Source organism: Corapipo altera, unplaced genomic scaffold (genome assembly GCF_003945725.1).
Source record: "Corapipo altera isolate COAL_440 unplaced genomic scaffold, ASM394572v1 45, whole genome shotgun sequence".
Lineage (NCBI taxonomy): Eukaryota > Metazoa > Chordata > Aves > Passeriformes > Pipridae > Corapipo > Corapipo altera.
Window position 1 is genome coordinate 14,770,820 of NW_020884877.1, and position 22,037 is coordinate 14,792,856.

The window sequence follows — 22,037 nt, forward strand, 5'->3', positions numbered from 1 at the left end:
CCGCCTTCAGCCGCGCCGCCGTCGCCCGCTTGTCCCGGCTGCCGGCGCCGGCCCCCGCCATGACGGGACACCGAGGGGCCGTTACGGCCGCGCCGGGCTCCGGCTCCGCGCTCCCCCCGCCGCCCTCGCTCCGCTCCCCGCCCCGCGGCGCCGCCCTCTCGCGATAGCCGCGGCACCGGCGCCCTGCCTGCCGCCCGCGCCCTCCTCCCGACACCGCCTCTCCCCTCCCCTGACACCACCCTCCTCTTCCCCCGCCCCTGCCCTCCCGCCGCCCTCCCAGCGCGCAGGTGCGCGCCCCGCGCCGCCCACGCGCGGTGTGTAGCTACCGGCCGGCCCCGAACTTCGTGTCCGGACGGGCGGTCTCGGCAGCCCCGGAGAGCGCGGAGGGCGCAGCTGGCCCGGCCGGTGGCCCCGACGGCAGCGGAGCCCGTTTGTTACCGAGCCGTGCCTCCCGTGGAGCGGGTGCCGTGAGACCTCGCGCTGCCGCCGCCGTGTCCGGGCCGCAGGGTCCCGCCGGGCTGAGGCGGTGGCGGCTTTGCGGGCCGGGGCACTGCGGGGGCTGCAGGAGGCACCTCTGAGGCTTCGGGCCGGCCGTTCCGCGCTCGCTGCCATCAGGCGGCCCCACTGGGAGCGCAGAGCAGCGCCGGGCTCCGGCAACAGCCCCGCCATCCCGGGGTGTCCGCAGACCTGCGCCCCCGTATCCCATGGGGCTGCCTGCGCGCTCCCACCGGGAGAGAACGCGAGTTACCGTGCCTCACACACCGATCGGCGGTTTTAAATCTCGATAAACAGATTTCCAACTGTGCAATGGAAAACTTTAGAAGAGAAATCTGTCCCTAAAGGAGAGTAACCTTCTACCCGACAGCAACGGGCCCCAAGGCAGCTGCCTCTCTTCTGGCTCTCCGCTGCTCCCTATGGCTGCCCGTCTGCCGGCGGTTTGTGTTGTGTTGCGGTTCCTTAAGGGCAGGGAGTGTGGGGCACGTGCTGCGTGCAGCGTGTCTCCCAGCGGGATCGCAGGAAGGAAATAAAATGGGAAAAGTAGGCAAATCTGTTACTCTTCTTTCAACGACCGCCCTTCCCACCGGCCAGGCAGAAGTCCCGTTTCTTGCTCTGTCCCTAAAGGGCGCTCAGCAGCGGGACCACCGGGGGACAGACCTGGCAGACCGGGCTGTGGCAGGCACCGAGCAGCGGTGACACGTGAGGTTGCAATAAAACGTCCCGTGTTTACAATACACGACACTGGAGCTCACCCACTTGTTAATTAAACAGAGGGAGAAGTTCCGCTGCGTTTCATCCCCTCAGGTGCCCGTCAGCCTGGGAAGGGGCGGGCCGGGGGCGGTGCGGCGGAAGTTGCGCGGCCCGGCCCGGCCCGGCCCGGCGGGGCTGCGGTGAGCGGGCGGCGGGGCCGCGTGCGGGCCTGCGGTGAGGGGGGGCGGCCGCGGGCAGGGACCTGTGGGGCGGGCGAACCGGGTGGTTGGTGGCGGTCGCTGGGGCTCAGTCCCTGCCTTGCTTAGGGCTGGGTGGCAGGCGGGCGCTGGCGGTAGATGCGGAACCTCGGGGGCCGGTGGGGAGCGGGGCTGCCGCGGTCCGGCGCTCGTTCCCCGTCATCGGTGCGCCGCCAGCTGCATCCCGGGAACAGCTTCATGGAAACAACCGGGAGATGCTGCGGAATACTGGGGGATATTAAGTATAAAATAATTTAAGATAATATGCTGTTTATTTATATTATTGTAACTGATTATAACGCTATTTCCTCTAGCTAAACCATAAACATGAAGAAATTAAAGCTGAAAGAACTGGAAAGCTGTCTTCAAGAAGTTGATACTTTTGACAGTCCAAAACTACTCCTTGAACAGTATCCAACAAGACCTCATATCGCAGGTAGAGGTGACCCACAGCACTGTTGTCTCTTTTGCTAGTTCATCATTAATTAAAAAGGTTTTTTCTACTGCATTATCTCCTTTGAAGACCTTACATTAAAAGCAGTTAAGAAATTGTATTCAACAGGAATGTAAATATTTAGAAGTATATTGGTGTACAATCCAAAAATCAAATAAACTGATTTTAAAGATAATGTGATAGAAGCATCTTAATCTGTAACTGCAAAAGCTGATTTGGACTTATTTCATGACACATAAAACCAATAAAAATGTATATAGAGACACTCCTTCATACCTTAATTGTGATTTTTTCAATATTTTACATCCTCCTATTGTTTTTCCTCAAACAAATCTAGAGGCATACTTTTTCCACAAACAATACTCAAAGCTCTGTGTGTAATCTCTCCACCAAAGACCCAGAGTTCTACAACTCATCAGAATGTTTTTGACTCTTCACATACAAATGAAAAAGAGAATTACAGGCAGTGAGAATATCAGCTTAATTTTGCATTACAAGAAACCTTTAGTTAAGCGTTTTCTGAAGGGAGGTGTAGCTTTCCTTGATAAAACAGGTGTATATTTGATATTATTGATCTTTGTTGTTTGCTTTTTTTTCCCAGCATGTATGCTTTATACAATTCACAATACTTTTGATGATATTGAAAACAAAACAATTGCAGATTTAGGATGTGGTTGTGGCATGCTCAGCATTGGAAGTGCAATGTTAGGAGCAGGGTAAGTATTTAATGCTATGTTCTGGTTATGTTTTTTTTCTGGCATAGAACAGTAGAAAGTAAGATTAAAACATAGCAATGCTGAACTACACTCATTTTAAGTATATAATCTGGTGCATAGTCAGGCTATTAAGTAAGTTCTGAATATCAATAACCATTCCTACTGTGAAAGTGGTGGACAGTTGTCATGAATTCTGAATATTTAATATTTGCTTTCCCTTGAAGCACTAAATAAACCCATGAAACTTCCTTAACAAAATTAGAGTTATATTTGAGAAATGGCAACAGAACTACTTGAATTTTTATCAGCACTGAATTTATAATGTATGCTTGTTACATTTCCTAGATAAAACAAGTTGTGTACAAGAATCCCTTTAAAAGCTTTAGTTTGTAGGAGACTAATATGTGACACTTTTTTTTTAATAGATTCTGTGTGGGATTTGACGTAGATGCAGATGCACTGGAACTATTTAATAGCAATATTGAGGACTTTGAGCTCACGAACGTCAACATGGTTCAGTGTGATATCTGTTCTTTGTCTGGTAGCATGTCAGATGCTTTTGACACAGTTATTATGAACCCTCCGTTTGGTACCAAGCATAACAAAGGTTGGTAATTCTCAGAATCAGTTAGAAATTATTACAAACAAAGTAGCAAGGGAAATGCTTTTAATGAAACATCTCCCTTTGTTAGCTAGTTATTCTAGTTACCTAGCATTTTGTTGATCAGGAATCAGCTTCCTAAATACAGATTAACAACTTCAACATTGTAGCTAACAGTCACTGGATTTGAAATAAACAATACTAGCTATTTCATATCCCTAGCATTTTTACCGAAAGCAATTGGGAAAGATTTAGAAATTCTTTCTGTACCCTAATGTATTCAGTGCTGTTTCTCAAATAGATATTATTCCAGAAAAAAATGAAGCAAATATTTAAGCTTCCATTTAACAGCGCTAATAATTCCATCATTCTTTTAGGAATTGATATGATTTTTCTGAAAACTGCTCTGCAAATGGCAAAAACAGCTGTATATTCCCTTCACAAAACTTCAACACGGCAGGTAAGTCCTTCATTTTAGTATGGCAAGCATTAACCAGACAAGAAGACAAGATAGCTGGCATTTAATGATGATGTCTGTAGCTTCACATTTCCCTATATCTATTTAATATTCCAGCACATTCAAAAGAAAGCAGATGAATGGGAAGTGAAGATGGAAGTCATAGCAGGTAATATTAGTTTGTTGGTAGCGGAAAAAAACACCCCAACCTTTTGTTTGGGGGTAACACCTATAACATTACTACCCAGTCATAACAGCCTGAGGTAAATTTACTTGTGATTTAACACTGAAATGACACAGGTCTTTTTTTTTTTTAAGCAGACTTTTTGTTTTTTCATATCTTGCTACCTGGCTATAATACAACCAGGCACTTAATAAAGCTTTGAGGAATACATACTCTGTACAGAAATAGGTTTCTTCCTGGACTAGATTTTGTCTTCGGGATAGTTTACCTTCCTTCCTGCTTCAAAAGGAGACAGTTGCCGAAAAACAAAAGCAAAGCACAAGTCAGTTCTCACACAAAAAAGCATCCTGTCCTTAGTCACCTAAATATTTTTGGCAGTTGTGTAAATATCTTCCTTATTCTTAAATACCACTAGCTGGAGGCTTTATGCAGTCATGGACATTAAGACATGAAGTTGCAGAAGTACAACTGCACAACTGCATTTCAGCCATCCACTTTAGCTGCCTGATCTGGACAGCTTGAATGTTCAGTCATCATCTAGTCCAGAGATCCAAACTTATCACAACAGGCCACAACATTGGCATTGGAAACAGAAGTACATGGATGTAGGGTTTAAGTGACCAATAATCATACTAGTCTAACAAGTATTCTTTGTACTGTTCACAGAACTTAGATTTGACCTACCAGCATCATACAAGTTCCATAAGAAGAAATCAGTAAGTATAAAACCTAACATAATTGAGCAAATGCTGCGGTAAATAAATTCTCCTTATGAAAATTCAAGTTTTAGGGCCATATGTACTGGATGAGGAATGCTCACAGCAGTTGAGACTTCACTCTGAGAGCATCAGGTTCCATTACTGTTATTACATTTTGTAGCTGAACAATGAAAGGAATCGTTATAATGCCAGTCAAAGCTATACACAAAGATTTATGCCAACACTGCAACTAGAGGTGATAAGCTAAGGGTAGCCTCCTTGATTCACTCCTAATAGCCATTTGCTTGATCCTATCTGCAACCAGTAGTTAGACTGAACTAAATGCTGAAGGCCAGAACTGCTACAGCTGTAGCATTGTTTCAGTGTTCTATGCTCTACAGAGCCAGTATTGCAAATAGCTACAGCCAGTGAAATGGCTCAGCCATCCTGGGGGGAGCAGAAGGAAGCAGTGGACTTCATCCAACAATTAAAGATCTAGTCAGGATACTCAAGTGTGGAAGGTTAAGCCTTAAGCCCAGAGGCACGTTCCTGGGTACTGAATGCTGGCCTGGAAGATGTGTATCCCCTCCATTACCATAGAGGGAGTAGAGAGGAGACTGAGCAATATTTGAAGACTGTTAGGTATGTTGAGTAGTAAAGACTAGAAGCTTTATTCAGCTGTACCTATGCTCTTGGTGACTTGAACTTAAAATAGTTAAGTCTGTCCTTTATCTTTGCTACTTGAGAGTTACAGTGTTATACTACATTAACCAGACTTTAGTAGTAAGCAGTTTTAAGTTCTGCATTTATTGCCAGCTGCTGTTCAACATAAGCACAAGATTACAAAGTCCAAAACCTTTTACATCTGAATGAAATGCCAGAAAAATCGAGAGCATCTGACAGTATAAACAAAACTATAAATATAAAAGTTTTCCAGGACTGTATGTTAGGAGTAAGCATGCTTCTTAAACAAAAGAAAGCTGTAACCCAACAAAATGAAGCTTTTCTTTACTTGTAGGTTGACGTTGAAGTGGATTTCATTAGATTTTCTGCCAAGAAACTCCTGAATTGAGGCATGTCTTTAAAACCTATTGAAAATGGAACAATAAAACCGCTAATTTTTTAAAATTTTTATTTATTTTAGTATTACTAATTGCCACCTCCATTTTCTGTTTTCAGTTGTTTTGGTGCAGGTTCTTCTTTTTCCGTTTCCTCTAGTGGTCTCTTCTTGGGACTTGCTGGTTCTGCAAGATTGAATATGTGGTCATTTAGGGTAAAGGAAAGCATTACCTGAAATCTGAAAAAAACAAACCCTACCATGTAAGTTCAAGGATCAGTCCTAGTTATCTGCAGCCACTTCTGCATTAGAGGGTTTACTTATTACTGTGACTTAAAGCTTTTAGATGTTCTAAAATACCACCTTTGAAGAGATTCATCCCAGTATAACTCCATAGCAGGAAGGCAGGTAAGAAAATAAAGGAATACAATCTACCAGGAGGTTTCACTGGTTTTTAGTTAAGCAGGTGCCATATACAATGAACAGAAGCTTAGCTCTTGATCTTCTTCAAGCTAAATACTGGCAGGCAGAACTATTAGTCTTCTCATATCCTCAAGGGAAGAAAAACCCCACCACTCAAGAGACTGGGTCTGTACAGTTGTGTAAAGTAGCTGATAACCACCATCTTTCAATGCAGAATGCTTTGTACAGCCCTGCAGTAAAGCCTTACCTATCTAGTAATTATCTAAGTATGCTTTTTGGACAGTTCTGGAAGGAATCAAGCACAAGACTCTTAAAGTTACTTCACTGATACTGACACGAGGGCAGAAATACTACAATGCAGACACAAATCTGAAACACTTGTAAGAAACATGAGTACTTCTCTAGAAAGTAGCTCTATGTACTAAAGAAGCTGCAGCCAGTGCACAGAATGACATACCTGTTTTAATATCATCTTCACCACCTTCTTCTTCATTATCAAATTTAATTTTCTTGCCCTGAAACTGTACTTTTCCTTTTTGTGCACCCTGAGGTATTTTTCCTCCTCTTCCTTTTCCTTTAATTTTGCGCCCTGTGGAGATACAAGATTAGGAACTTTGTATCATTTTCTTTTACTTGGCAAGCTCAAAGGAATACTTTACAGTTAAGTCAGTCTGTAGTATATATTCACTACTTGGAGTGCCAATTCTAGGACATTATACAGGCTTAAATTCATAAAAGAAAGGAGGACCTTTTGTTTTCTGTTTCAATAATTCTTGCTGATCTTCCAGTATTTTTTTCAGAGCTTCTTTCTCTGCATCTCCTTCTAGCACTTCCCATGCAACATCCTTGTTCCGAAGCTGTAAGTTTCCGTTATGTGCTGTTTTGGCTTTTTCCAGAGCATCTTTGGCAATATCTTTAAACAGGATAATTCCCTTAAAAAGAAGAGTGGTGTCTGCATTTGAGTCTTACTGCAAAAACATTCATCTAGAATGATGAACAACATACCCTGTTGTATTACTCTTGCACGATGTAAAACATGTCTAGACTAAACCAAAGCCCTTGGGCTGTCCTAACAAACATTCTCAGTTTTGGCCTTCTCAACTAACAAGGCTGGAACCTTTATCTGTTCTTTTGAAAGAATTCAAGGAAATAATTTAATTCTGTAAATATTCTGAAATTTCACAAGACAGTCGTTTACTTGATTACATAAGAGAACAAACATTTAATCATTCATTTTTGAAGTTCAAGACAGAGATCTTAAGTCCTTGTCTAAGAGTCTACTGACCTCCTTTGCACCTCTGACAAAGTGTATCCACTTGATTTCTCCATGACCAGAAAATACAGCATGGAGGTCTTCTCTGCATGTTTGGTCATCCAGATCACCAGAAAACTTCAAAAGACATCCTGTCTTTTCTTCCAGTGACTTCTAAATGAAATAAAAAAAGATCCTACATTTTCATTGAAGAGTCAAGCTTGAACATTCATATTTTCCTCCTCAATCCTAAGACTATTAAATATGATGATAAATAAGCAACTGAAGTTACAGTAACTCTAGCATTTTTGCTATATAACTTAGTTATACTGATGTCCAATTCTTGCACAGTGTGTCCCCCCCTCCTTTTTTGAATTTTCTTTGCTAGTACTAGGATACACTTAAGTGGAACTTAGGACTTCTTTTCCATAAGAGAGTTACACTCTAAATTCTACAAAACAGTTTTCTGAAGGCTGATACCTCAGGTAGAAAAATTATAATACTGATTAAATTCTTAATGAATCCTTTAAACACCACAAGAGAACAATCGTCTCAATAGTGCTTTCAGGATTATGTCTGAACCAGTAAACAAGCCTAATAATTTAAATTCAGGACATGAACCTTCAAACAAAATAAATCTATTGAAAATAAGATTAAACATCATGACAAAAGAGTCTTACTGTAGGTTAGTTGGAAAAGCTGAAGTGATTTTCTAGAAAGTGCTCTATGTTATAAAATTTCAGAAAGAATGTCCCATGTTAGCTTTACAAAACGTAGGTGCAGGACTATGTTGTGCATGGATTGAAAATACATACAAAAGCAAGCATTGCATAGTTTCCAGGTATAGAGATTTAGGAAAAGAAACCCATACCATTTCAGCATCTGCTGCTTGTTTCTGTTTCTCTTCTTTTTCCCTGCAGAAAAGTTAAATTAGTTATGAGTCAGTTCAGCTGTGGTCAGGCAAGCAAAATCAGGCACTTCAGTTGATAATGACTTACTGCTTAGCTCTTGCTTTTGCTTCTACTTTGTTTTGTTTCCTTTCTTCATTCTTCTTTGTACAATACTCCTCCCTTCAATTGAATATAAGCTACGTTAATATAATTTAAAGTATTCTGTTATAATTACTTTATAAGACAGCAGTAGACAAGAAACTGTTGAAATGATTTTTCCAAGTTGAGGTGCTAGTCTCCAAAAGGTACAGCTATTAATAGCTGTACAACAGTTTAGAAACTTACACTTCTCAGGTCAAGCCAGGCTCTTGTCTAAATCCACCCTTTACCATTATTGGTTCATATATCAGTTAAGAGGACTTACTTGAAAAGTACTATCAGCTCTGTGTCTTTGTACTTTTGATTTGGTATCTCTGTGAACTTCTTAGCAGATTCAACACTATCAAAAACTGCAAATATTGAGCCCTGTTAAATTGCAAGAGACATTGAATGTTAGAGTAATTGAACAGAATGCTGTCCAGGGAGGATCCCTGCCCCAGGTCTAAATGTTCATTGCAAGAGTTACCTTAAATGTTCTCTGCAATGTTCTCCTCATCTGAATGTTTTCAACTGGACCTTTATCCTCAAGCCATTCTTTGATATCATCAAGAGTAGCATCTAGTGGAAAGCCTTTCTGCAAGATAGCAATGAGCTTCAATTATATTCCGTGAACTGACTCAGAAATTACAGCCTATTTGGTATGAGTTAATTCAAGCTTTACTCAGATGGCTTTCAGTCAAACTCATGCAGAACAGCATAGAGTAAAGGAAGAAATTTACTTACAACATATACAGATCTGTTTTTAATTGCAGCCTTATACTGGTCATTTAATTCAGGAAGAGGTTTATTTGGAGATCTTCTGATTTTAGTTTTGTCTTCATTTATTTCCATTAAACCAGTCTTGGATTTTCTTAGTGCTTCTACAATAACACTAAAATCTTTTGAAAGGCGACTTAACCTATTGAGTAAGCAGACACAGGTTATTACAAATACACAGGCAAAGCTGAAGCTGGATGTTAAAACAGCAACAGGAATTGTACATGCACACCAGGAACACTTGGCTACAGCGATAAGTAGCTAAAAGTTACTTTTCTATCCACATTAGCTGTACTTTGTTTTACCTGTTGAATTTGATCATTACTTCTAAAGGTACCCAGCCATCATCTAGTTTGATCTGTTCTTTTAGGAACTTGTCTCTTGGTAGATTGTGATTGCCAAAATAGTACTGCAAAAAAGAAGGGAGAGGAAAAGAGATTTGTTCTGAAATATTCAGCCTTAAAAGCTCATTTTCATCTGACAGCTTACTGCAGTCAATCGAGACATACCAAAAGTAACTACTCTGAATAATTAGGAATTCTGAAATTATTGCTTCCTGCTTTAATGTGATACTTTGCCAAAAGTTAGCTGCAACATGTAAGCTGTAAAAACAAACACACAATCTCCCCACAGAAACAAACGCCACAGCAAACCAGTGCTTCATCCAATGAGACTAATGAGGCAAAGATAGACTGCAGTTTTGTTTAGGAAAGGAGTGAAGCTTATTCTGTTAACATCATAAGCATCTATCAGGCAGATCAAGCTCTGCAGAGTCAAAAGTCAAATTTGTCACCAACAGATTCAGGTTTTAGTCCTTATTGAAGGAATGTACAAGCAAGAATATGGTATTTGCACACTGAAAAATCATATACATAAACTGGACTTTCTAGGTCTCATTCAACAAAACACCAAAAGATTAAAAAAATGTTATTTTAAATTTAATCTTTATTTTTAATTTTATTTAGTTACTGTGTCCTTATTTTGATCTTGTGCAGCATGGGAAGACAATTCAGTTCAAGGCAGACAGGCTAATCAGATTCTTCTGCAATCTAGCAGGCATCTAACTAGTGTCAAATACTTGAAGCCATAGGGTAAGTTGAAATGTTTCCACCAATATCATAGTGCCTTAAAAAGTCAGTGCAGGTTTTACAGCAATACTTCTCCCTCTAATGTACCTCAAATTCACATTACCAGAAGTCTAGTTTTGTCAACTACCTTTTCTCAATCTCTGTGTTTTGTTTATTATATATAAATAATGGCTCCATAGGGTAGTGGGCATTCACGTGCAGCTATACTTTTATCCTTCAGAAAAACAGTTTTGTTCTAGATGTTATTTTAAGTGATGGGCTCAGTTTTTTTGTTGGAGGGTAACCCTCCAAGCCTCTAGAGAGAGAAACAGTTAATCCAAAGCAGGCATGTAAGTTTAGTTGTAATTTTTAGCAATAAATTACAAAGCAGTAAATCACAATAGCAAGCTATGTAATGTGTGAATATTTTGACTGGCACAGATTCTTGAGTGGGAGGATTTTACCCCCAAAAAAATTAAGGCATACAGAATTAAAATTCAACCTTCTCCTATTTGCATAGATAGAATAACCCCAGCAATGTGGTTATAAATTGTTTAATGATACATTCACTTGCTATAGCAATTAAAATGCTAGCAAGTGTGGTCTTACAAGCAACTGTAGACAAGTATAACTTCCAATTTAAACTACTATTATAACTACCTTAAAGTATTAAATACCTGTCACAGACCTGTGACAGACATTTTTTTAAAGAGCTGAAGATTCGAATCTAACTCATCATAAAGTCAACTTCCCATTAGCCAAGTCCCTGCCAATTAATGCCTCCAAAACCACACCTCAGTCCAGATCCCAAACTATAAATTGAACTTACCTCAATTTGCTGACAGATTTTGCTTTCCAAGATAGACATGTTTTCACCATTTCCATTTTCAGCCATTTTCACCAGCTGTGTTGAAGAGAATACAGAGCAAAAGCACTTACTGAATAGTACTTTCTACAGACTTATATTCCCAGAGCATTGCATTTCACTGCAGCCTCATCTAAACACGGTAACAGTCAAGTTCTTTAGCCATACATTTATGCCTGTGAAGCAACTACACACATCGCTGCAAACTCCAAGGGCAAACTATGAAACAAGTGGAGAAAAAAAACACAAGTAAAATACTTTGGTTGTTAAGGCAGCATTTGGCATTCTGTATTCAAGATAAATTTAAAAAAAGCTGGCACTTCACAGCCTTATTTATTTACCTTTTTCTAGGCACAGATCCTCAGTTTGTGCCTAAGAGCAGCAACAAAGCTGAGAGCCAACAACATTTGTTCTTTAAGTCAAATCCAACCTCTCACCACTAGGCAAAACATCAATAACAAAAATTGTTTAATTCCTACATAGGTATGATGACAAACATTTCTGAAGTTTGTCTCTTGTCTAATCTTTGAAAGTTGATGGAACTTACTGGAGGAAGGAATAAAAATATCTGCATTTATTAATACATCCTAAAAATGTCTAGTTCTCTCCTTTACAAATCTGTCTTCAATGGAGTTCTGCTTGAATGCTGAATCAAGTATCTTTGATAACAGATGTTTTACCTTGGAAGCAACTTCTTCACTTAACTGGCAGCAAGGGTATAATCCCAGTACATCAGATGCAGTCACTAAGAAAGTAGCTACTGACCAGAAAATTAACTGGGATCCAAAAATGTCTGTCTAGCTGCTCTTAAGATAAGGATATAAAATGTGAAGACGCCCTTGTCATGAGAAATTATGTTCTTCATCTGAACACCCACCTGGCACCCCATCTTCTTATTCTAGTAGTTTAATTCCTCAGTCACTGTTCACCCTACTGCACTCTGCAGTACTTCCATTTCCTCATCTTCCTGATCTGGAAACTGCATAGCATCCTTGGACTTATTTGTAGTTCTCTGGCACTTACAGACTTTAAATATGCACCCCAGTCTCTACTATTGTGCTTCCACCTGTACCTAACACTCTAACGCTCTTTAAAGCCTGATTTCAGCACGTGTTAGTTGACAGCGATGTTCAGTGTGTGATCCATTTGTCTGTAAAGCACTTTACAAATCCCAGGCCAGAGTACCCAAGCTGCCAAATGCAGTTACTTCAGAGATGTCTCACATGAGCCACCCTGACTACAGGAGACTGACAGTTCACCACCATGTTCGGGTGCTGGTACTGTCTTAACATTCCCCTGTGCTGTTGTCCCCCACACCAAACTTGTAAGAGAAACCAGTGTTCTTTTTCACATTATACCCAATTTGGTGAAATTTAATGGCAGCCTCTGGAGCAGTCACAGCTTTCTCCAAGAGATCAACTAATTGGCCACTATCCCAGCCTGCCTCAGCCCAGGTACCAAAATGCCCAGAACCAGCATTTTCACATAAGGCTCAGCTCCAATGCTGAAAAGAGAAAAAAACCCAAAGCCTACTTCCTTAGCAGTATTTTCAAGGTCAATACCAAAAAGTGTAAAACAACACAAGACCTGGCACAGGTCCTTTAGATTAAGTCTTACACCTGGAGAAGTTTTTCTAAAAAGCATCCCTGCAGTAACAACAAACTATAGGCAAAACTAAGAAAGACTCAAGCTTGCCATGCGTGGAATTCAGTTCAGTGATTGAGCTCTAACCTATTTAGAACAAAAGCAGAAGCAGCCTAATTTAAGAAAAATTCTAGTCTTGTCTGCACATGCTCACTTCAGACTCTAGCTCAGTCGTTTGGCACAAGACAACCTCCAGATCAATAGTTTTCAGGTGCTGTGCAGCACTTAAGACTGATAATAAACTGCACTGAACAGCAATCACAGCCTGAACTGCATGCAAAATCCTACAACATTTTATTGTAAGGGCTTTCTTAGCAGACCACAATAACTTGTTCCTTCTGTGTGCCAACAGTTTGCATCAGTACCACACAAAATGAAAACAAAGTAATACAAGTAGTCATTAGATTTAAATTACAAGCAAAAAATGACAGTCAGGCCCTTTAACAAGAACAGTTAGATCCCACACTGTATTAGCTAGAGTATCCTAAAAGAACTCTCAAGTGGATTTTCATCTTACCAGCCATTTAGTGTCAAGGTCTGGACAAAGCTTAGTTGCAGGCTGGTTCTACCATTACTGTAACAGAGTGAAAAGCCTTTTTTAAATAAGAAAGTTTCCCCAATAAAGTAACATGGAACTGTTATTCATACCATACCTTGTTCAGGAACCCCTGTGTCAGAGGTTGGAGCCTTCTGACAGGATTCTTACCTCAAAATATAGTTTTTTAGTTAAGGTAAGGGTTAACTGCTACCACACGTTTTCACAGACGATACTTTGGCTTGTGTTTGTTTTTGGGGTTTTTTTGAGCAGAATTAGAAGTTTCTTATAAGAAGTTTCTTATAAGAAGTAATTAAATAATTGAAATGTGGGCCCCTAACCTGTGCCAGGAGACCATCAGTTTGCTTGATGACACTTTCACACGCCCGCAGCGCCTACGCCCCCCCTTCCGACACCAGCGGGAGCAGCGGGAGCGCTGCCCTCGGCCCGGGCCGGGCCCCGCGGCGGGAGCGGGGCCGCCGGCACCGCCTCACTCGCAGCGCCCCAGCCTCGCAGCGCCCCAGCCCCGCAGCGCCGCGGGTAGCGCTGCCGGCGAGGAGGGCCCGGTCGGCTCCCCCGCCCCGCCGGCACGGCCAGGCCCGCTCCACAACTCCGCCGGGGAACAGGCGGCACGTGCTCCCCACGCCGGGAACCGCCCGGCCTCCCGCCCGGCCCGGCCGCCAAGCCCGCCGCCAGCCCTGCCCCGGCACGGCCCGTCGCTCCTCAGCGGGGCAGGGCCTGGGGGGGGGGGGGGGGCCGGGGCCCCGCACGAACCTGCACGTCCGGCCCCGCTCCGGTCCCGCTCCGCCGCTCCAGAGGCCGCGAGTCGGTGCCGCGGCCCAGCAGCCCCCGCGACCCGCCCGCCCCGCGCGTGACGCCACCTCCGGGGCGGGGGAGGTGCGGCTCCGACCCCGCGCCGGCCCCGCCCACTCCCGCGCGGCCCTTCCCGCCGCGGGCGCCCGAGCGTGTGGGGAGGCGGCAGGGCCGGGCAATGCCCAGGGCCGCGGCAACAGCCCTCAGCGCCCTCCGCGGCCACTCCTCCGGGCGCGCCGGGGTCCTGGTTTTGAGCTCTGAACAGAAAAAGTAACTTAAAAGCTTGTATTTGTACAATGGTAGTATATTTACATTTATTAAATACTGCAAACATTCACTGAAGTACTGAAGATGTACTGTGGGCATCTATGGCGCTACAAACACGGGCTTTACAAGTTATTTGATTTCTCTATTAGTTAATTTTCTAGTTTAAAAGAAAAACAATAAAACTGTGTCTACCATAATACAGGTCTGATAGCACAATAATTCAGTGTTTACATTCAACTATTATTAAAAACATCCCATACAGATGGCTAAAAGACTCCCTGTTCTGAGCTTCCCACCTGCTGTAGGTCGCTGACCAGAAGGCAGAATCCCTATTTCTCTTGCTGAATTCATATTCCTGCCTGTGTCCAAGACCTGATGGCAGCATACCTTGGGATATTCTACGGACATAAGCTAATTTAAAAGAGCACTGTAGGTTATTGTGAAAAACAGCACCAGTTGAAATTTAACCACAAGTCTGAACTTCTTCTGATCTCCATTTATTCTAATGCATTCAAAGTCTCTGAAAAATTAGAATTTACCAGACGTCCTAGGCAGTAATCTCATTGACTTTTGTTTGTGCCAGACCAGCACATGCTCTCCTGGCATGGAAGAACTAAAGGCTTTTTTCCACTTAACATTGAGGCCAAAAAGCAGCAAATTGCTCACCTGCAGGGTGCCCACCGGGACAAAGCAGATCTAGCTTCCAATGCCTGTGCTCCTGCCCTGGAACAGTACCGTCTTTCACGAAGGAACGCTAAGCACCTAGTTTAGAAGCAGTGGCCAAGTGGGCACTGGGGGTTTTGTTTTGTTAGTCCTCACCTTGTTCTTAGATCCTTTCCTCGACCCATGAGTGTCGGTGACAGCATATGGGCCAGAATGAACCTCAGGGCCAGCCATAAGCAGCTGTTCTATGCTCATGTTTTTCAACAAACATGAAGCTTCACAGGTACATAATTTGCACTGAAAAATTACATATGTTGAGTTCACTGCGGTTTTGTTCAATACAAAGATCACCTTCATGCTTTTGCAACGTTGTCCTTTACTGCTCTACCTGTCTTTGAACAATTTCTCAGCTGTGGAGATCTCCAGGAGAAACAAATTCATGTTGTTTCTTTTGCCCACCTGCCTGGCCAACGCATTTCAAACAGCATTAGAGTTCAATTCCCCACACCGCTTTACAGTTTAGAGTCTTTAAACAAATTACATTGGATCCTTAAATAGCTCCCAGTGGGATGTGTAATGAAGCAAAACACTGAGCCCACGCACACATGAGCTTCTGACACAGTCAGGTGACATACAAAGACATCAAAACAAGAACTATATATATACACAATACAGAACTTCACATCAAAGCTCAGAGTTGAGTGCTGCCTGCTACCAGCAGTCAAATGCAAGTCAGAAATAGCATAAAAATGGGAAAGAACAAAAAAAATGTTGAAAACGCTTAGGATCAAGAAAAAGAAATACTACAAACTCAGGGCTTACTTGATTGGGAAGTTCCTTTCATTGAATCTGATAAATTCAATAAAATTTCATTTTAGGTGACAGTGCTGGTGTGGGAAGTTCCTACTACACCCTTCAGCAGCCCTGTGTTACCCCTGCCTCTCTCACCAATGTCTAATAGCTCTTTTTGCAGTCATTTTATAAGCTGGATTGGGGAACTGATCGGTGCTAAAAAAGCCTCTCTGCTCCCCAAGGCATTTTTTTATTTGAATCACTGCTATCAGGCCACTCAGTGTGATCCATTTGTCTACAAAGCATTTTACAAAAATCTGCTTTCTACACAGAATTTGAAGATCTCATATTATGTTTTGAGAGAAATAATAAATAAATCAATCTTGTAGACCACTTAGCATTCAATCTCTCCATAAATAACATATTTTGACAAGTTTCTTCAGTTGTCACCTTTGCTCAAGTCACAGTTCAGCACTCTTAGAAGATCAAATGGTATTAAACAAAATAGAGAAGTTTGTATTGCAGGGGGACATTAGCAGCTTTCCAATCTCTCTCATTTTGTCCTTCCATTCCACACAGACACCTATCTTGAATTTGATATTAAAAAAGAGTTACCAAGTCAAGGCTTTTCTCTGAAAAAAAACAACCAACCAACCAACCAAAAAAAACCCTCACAAATATCTGTGCATCAGCCAAAGAGCCCATTGCAAAGCCTTGCAGAGTCGTTTTCATTTCTTATGGGCAATGTCAAAGTGAGTGTAAGAATGGCAAAGAGACTACTTTTCTCAAACACCCTTGTACTTCAGAGCACTGCTCTTCTGGAAAACTACTGCCCACTTTTGGCTTGTGCTCTGAGGCTACTGCCTGACATTTCTTCCCTTGTTCCCCACTGGGGCAATGATCCATTATTATAGCTACCTTCAGAATACAAAGATTTCCTCTGAAGCCCAGTAGCCCTTAGAAATGTAAAGTATTTGGTTTGGCTTTAGTCATCTTAGCACCAGATCATAGTTTCCCACAGTGATTTCCCACAAAAACAAATCTCTTTTTCACAGTAGTTTCTATGTAGCTGCATAAAGTATTATAAGAGAGTCATTTGAGAACTTTCATGATGAAAAATGATTGGACAGAAAAATATATGGAAATCTTGTTACCATGTCTATATTTCTGAGTTGTTTAAAATAAGAAAAAATTATACCTGATTTTCAACAATATGCGCTAAGAGATCGTATCAGACAACTCAGTCATGAGGTAATCAGTACTTTATGAATACTGCATCTGCTGTTTGCCGTAACAGCAAGATGAAAATTAAATGTTTATACATTATACACACAGACACAGCCATGTGACCGCATAGCGCTGGGAAGACTTCCTACTGCTTCCCATTTATTCAGTTCAGGGTCATATTTCTCAATACTCTGCAGATACGTTCCTTTTGAATAGGAATATCCTCCTGTTACATAGATGCACCCGTTCATGACCACTGTGCCACACTCCATCCTTCTCTCCATCATGTGAGCCATCTGCTTCCACTCATTTTGCTCTGGGTCATAGCAGTCCGTGATCGTGGTCTGTCCACCCACAAAATAGATCTTGTTTTGTAAGGTAATTGAACACAATCCGTACTCTTCAGAAAGAAAGGAATACAGTACAACTCAGCATGACAACCTTAACTTAAAGTGCAACTACATGACAAACACTGGGCACCACTGAGGGCGGCTGAGTTTCTTCACTGGGCTTAGGAGACACCTCAAGTTTCTGCTACACTTAGTAAAAGAAAGCTGAAGGCATTACAGAAGATTAAGATTTGAGCAGCAGTAGCTGGTGAGAATTGCTTCAAAAACTTACTGTTACCAGGTGTAGAACATAGAGAAAACTCTTCTAAAATTAATATAAATTATTTTTGCCAAATGTCTATGAATAGATTTTATAGAAAGTTATATTATTTAATAGAATGTGGACATTCCTTAATTCTGTATTTGTATAGCAATTTCTATACAACAGATGCTTGAAGAAGGTCTTCTCTTTCCCTCTCAGAGTCTGGAAATGGCCCTTGGTGCCCTACAGACAATTTTTTTTTTAACTAGGAATATGCCAAAAACTCTTAACTGGGCTGAAGGATTCCCAGATACAAGTCATCAAATCAAGCTCTACATTTGTTACAGAAATTATTATTTACCTGGATGTGGACTTGTGGTGACTATACTCCACTCATTGCTACCTGAATGGTATCTCTGGATTTTATCGTAGGTACAGCTTCCCCTGTACCCATAGTGACCTCCAGTTACGTAGATGACTTCATGCAGGGCACAGGCAGTGGCATTTCCAACCCCTGTACACAGTATGAAAGTTCAGACTGAATGTGAGTAAAACAGACTTGTCAAGACACTTTATCAGTGTAAGTCAAGAACAACTAAATAAAACTGCAGTAACCAATACATATCGCATATAATATGATGGTTCACAGCATTTTTAGGCAGTAATTAAAATCACACTGTCACATTGGTTTTGGAGTAGGGAATTAGTTTCAATATTTCACTAAGTTAAAGAGATGTTAAAAAATCACTTATATGGCAAGGACAAAGACAATGGGAATTGAGATTGTTCAGTGTCTTTTCTAATAATTTTAGTCGTTCTCATGGTATTACTAATTATGGTATTGTATAAACAAGGACATAAATAGAATGGAGCCAGAATGAACCTCTGTTAAATCTATCTCTAGGACAACAAAATGAAATAAAACAAGGGGAGAGTTGAGCACATCAGATGTTCCACGCAGAAAACTGGACAAAACAACTGCACAGAATATGCCACTGCTTATAATATTAGCATAACATTTCTATTTTTTAAGCAAATAAAAAGAGAATAGCAGCAATATTTGAGGAAAATATACAAATGATGGAGAAAGTTGTAGAAACATGTTTTTTTTCCTGTTACAGATACCTCCAAAAACTCTATGTAAGTAGTAAAATACTGTGTTGCATCAACTTACACTAAATTATTATAATTAATTGTAAATATTTGCATTAATTTATAAAAATGTATGATGAAACTGATAACTGCTTATAAAATTTATAACAAAATTATACCCTTTAGTTTGGCTATGATTCGTATCTTTTTAATAGATCACTATTTTGGCTGCTAGAAACACGTATTAGTGCTTTTCATTATTCTCACACTAATGATTAAACTAAGGATCCTGAACAGATGATACAGAGAAATAGAAGGAAACTGCATGCAAGAAGTTCTAAATGATGACACCTTTATAAATGATTGCTCAGAAAATCTTGGTAATCTGGCCTTCTATTAAAATAATACAATCCCTTTATTGGAGCTTGCTCTTTGACCATCTACTGAATCGACTCTAATCCCAGGTTGTTTTCTGATTTCTTTCTATTCTGACAGAAATCTTATTCTGAAAGAAGGCAAAACTAAACAAGACTACCACTTGCTTTTCTACCCTAGTGTTCCATGCACAGCCCAGCATAGCGTTTAGATGTTTGCAGTCTTTTGGCTAGTGAAGACCTGAACCAAAGCCCACCAACATTAACAGGAGATTCCTGTTGACTTCTCTAGAACTTGGATCGAGCCCTAAATGTGTCTATGGCACTTAAAGTGGCAAATACAAAAGGATCAGCACTGGAGGCAGACACCATAAAAAAGTTTACCTACCTTTGATCATGTTTGCAATAGGAAGCCATTTCTGTATTAAAGGATCATAGAACTCAGCTTCTTGCACAGGAGCTCCCTTTCGATACCCCCCCAGCGCGTAGACACAGCCACTCAAGGAAACTGCACAGTGGTAATACCTTGCGTCGAGCATGGGGCAGCCTTCTGTCCACTCATCCCTCTCGCTGTTATATATCCACACGGTGTCAAGGGCTTCAATGCTCTCCGTTCTGTAACCTCCTGTCACATATATGTCTGGTCCCAAGCTAGTGACCCCATAGCTCTCCCTGGTGTGATCCGGCATCTCTGTTCCCTGGACCCATGCGTTGGTTAAAGGATCCCAAACATGCACTTCTGATAAGGGGTGCCAATAATATCCTCCAATCACATACATGGCTGCTGTGGGTCTTCTGGAAAGACTCTTGGGTTTGAGGTCGAGGGCCTTGTATATGAGTGACCTTATCTTACGGCCATTGAGTCGACATTTTTTTTGTAGGCTTAAAGCTGACCTCAAATACATGTTATCTAAGTCTACTTTGATGCAGTTCAGCAGTTCATAGACGTCTTCGATTCTTTCTTCCACATTGTGTGCAACCCAGTTAACGACAGCTTCAATGGCTGCCTCTTCTTTCCGAACATTGAGATTCTCCCTGGAAAGAATATAAGAGAGCTTCTCCTTGCCAATGTCCAGAAACTCTTCCTGCTTCCACACTTCTTCAAACTGCCATAACAATATCCTCCTGGACTCCTTCTCTAGTTCCGAGCAATCATGATATTCGGCAAAGGAGTGCATCCCTATGCAGTTGTCAGTGTCTAAATGCCTCACCAGGAACTGCTCACAGGCTTTCTTTACTGACACGAACTGGAGCAGGTCTGCAGCCTGGAGTAGGCTTTGGACATTTCTCTTTGTTATCTGGATCTGTGATGTGTATGCATAATTCACGAGGGCTTCCAGTACCGCATGGCTGAGCCCGGGAAGGCTGATCTGGTTTTTGGATTTCTCTTTCATATCGGCTGTGAACATGGCTTTGAAATAACTGCTGCAGGCTGCCAGGGCGGCTCTGTGGCAGTGGAAGATGACCCCCGAAGCGCACTGCAGGGTGATGTCGGTGAACAGCCCGTCCAGGTAGAACGCCCGGAACGCCTCCAGGAAGCCGGCGGGATGCCCGGAGTCCTTGTATAGATACGCGTACTCCTCCTGCGCGGCCGCGGCCATCGCCGCGCCCCGCAGCTCCCGCCGCTTTGTCCGCGGTGCTCAGGGCAGCCCGCCCGCCCCGGCTGCGGGCCCGGCCCGCCCTACCCGCCCGGCGCGGCGCTTACGCCCGTGCGGAGCGCGGCCGCGGCCAGGGGCGCTCCCAGCCCGGGGCGGCCCCGGGACGGCCTTTGGAAGAGCAGCTGCCGGCGAGAGCGGCGGGGCCGCAGCAGCAGCAGCTCCTATTTTGGTGTCCCGGCCGCCCCCACCCACCCTCCGCACCACTCCGCACCCCTCCGCGAGGTCGCGGCCCCGCCGCCCAGCCCGGCCCCTCCCGCCCGCTCGCCTCGGGAAGGTCCGGCCCGATCCGCTGCCGCCGCCGCCCGAGCGCTCCCACCCCGGGGCAGGGGTTAAAGGCTGTCCGCGCTGGTGACAGACGGCCCGGCCGTATTAGGGACAGGAGCAGATGCCTGGGGAGCGTCACCAGCTCGGTGTCACTCAGCCACACAACAAAGCGAGGGGGCTCGGCTGCCGCTGACAGCGACCTGAAGCCGCCTCTAGAGGAGGCGCCCCTCGCTCCCAGGAGCGACACTGGGAAGGGCAGCAAGAACCAGGGGCTCTCCCATTGACTGAGAGCAGGAGTCGAAAGGAGGTGGCCAGAGCTCTCCCCATACACCCGAACCTGGCAGGGTGCAAAGGACAGTCACAATTTTTGCCGACAGACTCCAGCTAGAAGTAAATCATTCAGGAAGAGGGCTATATTGGCTTTTACAACTTCTGAAAATGTGGTTCACAATTTAAGAAGTCTTTCTCTTCTCTGCTAGCAAAAGGTTTTCTGCAATGGACACCTTTATTTGAAACACAGCATCCTCTGGGTTCAAGCAGCTGTGGTCCTCCCTAATCTGCAGATGAGTTTGGATCCAGCCAGGCTCTGCTGGGTTGAAGGGACTGGCAATGGTTTCTCCTACCAAAAGGAGGTGGGTATTTGTTATTGTGCCAGCAATACTCAAAAGGAGAAACTAGGATAGCTCCTGCTCTACACAGATGAAAAAGCATCATATTTTTCTTTCAATTACTAGTGGTTCTTCCTCCACAATGCCCACCACGAACTAAAGAAATCCAAACAGGAACATGTATGTGGACATACCTCTCTGCCATCCTTCTTCCTGTATTAATCATGCAACAGGACTCAGACTTGCTCCTGGCCTTTACACAGTAACATGAGACAAAAATAAACTCATCCAAACAAACAAAAAACCCCACAAAACCAAAAAGTACACCTTCACACATCTTTACCTTCTATTTCTTCAACCCCTCTTGATGCATCGCTAGCTCAGAGAATTGGAGTTTTGCAGTGTAACCCAGGAATTAGCAACAGCCCTGCTGTCTCTGCCATGAGACTGTTCCTCAGCTACATTACCCCATTTCTTTCTCTGGA

At 42.9% G+C, this 22,037-nt stretch overlaps 4 protein-coding genes across 15 annotated transcripts in view; 1 reads left to right on the forward strand and 3 right to left on the reverse strand.

The window, feature by feature from the left end:
- UBR3 (ubiquitin protein ligase E3 component n-recognin 3) overlaps positions 1–61 on the reverse strand; it is a 104,210-nt gene extending 104,149 nt beyond the window's left edge. Inside the window, exon 1 of the mRNA XM_027636526.1 lies at positions 5–61. Within this exon, the coding sequence (XP_027492327.1) occupies positions 5–61 (57 nt within the window). The remainder of the gene's footprint in view (positions 1–4) is intronic.
- Positions 1–5,683, forward strand: part of METTL5 (methyltransferase like 5) — a 6,369-nt gene extending 686 nt beyond the window's left edge. Inside the window, exons 1-8 of one of the 5 annotated variants that reach the window (XM_027637029.1) lie at positions 718–739; positions 1,760–1,881; positions 2,501–2,615; positions 3,041–3,222; positions 3,594–3,676; positions 3,791–3,842; positions 4,524–4,573; positions 5,574–5,683. In XM_027637029.1, coding sequence (XP_027492830.1) covers positions 1,773–1,881; positions 2,501–2,615; positions 3,041–3,222; positions 3,594–3,676; positions 3,791–3,842; positions 4,524–4,573; positions 5,574–5,627 — 645 coding nt within the window. In that variant the 5' untranslated portion in view covers positions 718–739; positions 1,760–1,772 and the 3' untranslated portion in view covers positions 5,628–5,683. Of the gene's footprint in view, positions 1–717; positions 740–771; positions 1,039–1,285; positions 1,303–1,358; positions 1,423–1,759; positions 1,882–2,500; positions 2,616–3,040; positions 3,223–3,593; positions 3,677–3,790; positions 3,843–4,523; positions 4,574–5,573 lie in introns of those variants that run through there. The other 4 variants (XM_027637026.1, XM_027637027.1, XM_027637024.1 and 1 more) reach the window with 4 other exon arrangements.
- Positions 5,339–22,037, reverse strand: part of SSB (Sjogren syndrome antigen B) — a 29,901-nt gene continuing 13,202 nt past the window's right edge. The window contains exons 1-13 of one of the 8 annotated variants that reach the window (XM_027637009.1): positions 13,978–14,062; positions 13,186–13,242; positions 10,989–11,063; positions 9,398–9,501; positions 9,060–9,234; positions 8,803–8,910; positions 8,602–8,702; positions 8,286–8,357; positions 8,159–8,201; positions 7,321–7,461; positions 6,784–6,967; positions 6,493–6,624; positions 5,340–5,799 (exon numbers count right to left, since the gene is read on the reverse strand). In XM_027637009.1, coding sequence (XP_027492810.1) covers positions 5,705–5,799; positions 6,493–6,624; positions 6,784–6,967; positions 7,321–7,461; positions 8,159–8,201; positions 8,286–8,357; positions 8,602–8,702; positions 8,803–8,910; positions 9,060–9,234; positions 9,398–9,501; positions 10,989–11,054 — 1,221 coding nt within the window. In that variant the 5' untranslated portion in view covers positions 11,055–11,063; positions 13,186–13,242; positions 13,978–14,062 and the 3' untranslated portion in view covers positions 5,340–5,704. Of the gene's footprint in view, positions 5,800–6,492; positions 6,625–6,783; positions 6,968–7,320; positions 7,462–8,158; positions 8,202–8,285; positions 8,358–8,601; positions 8,703–8,802; positions 8,911–9,059; positions 9,235–9,397; positions 9,502–10,988; positions 11,064–13,185; positions 13,243–13,544; positions 13,567–13,977; positions 14,081–17,917; positions 17,938–22,037 lie in introns of those variants that run through there. The other 7 variants (XM_027637013.1, XM_027637010.1, XM_027637007.1 and 4 more) reach the window with 7 other exon arrangements.
- On the reverse strand, positions 14,315–20,657 carry KLHL23 (kelch like family member 23). Its single transcript, XM_027637005.1, has 3 exons — positions 19,411–20,657; positions 17,918–18,070; positions 14,315–17,365 (listed from the first exon to the last, which is right to left on the reverse strand). Exons 1-3 carry the CDS (start codon positions 20,621–20,623, stop codon positions 17,055–17,057), a joined length of 1,677 nt encoding a protein of 558 aa, XP_027492806.1. The 5' UTR covers positions 20,624–20,657; the 3' UTR covers positions 14,315–17,054.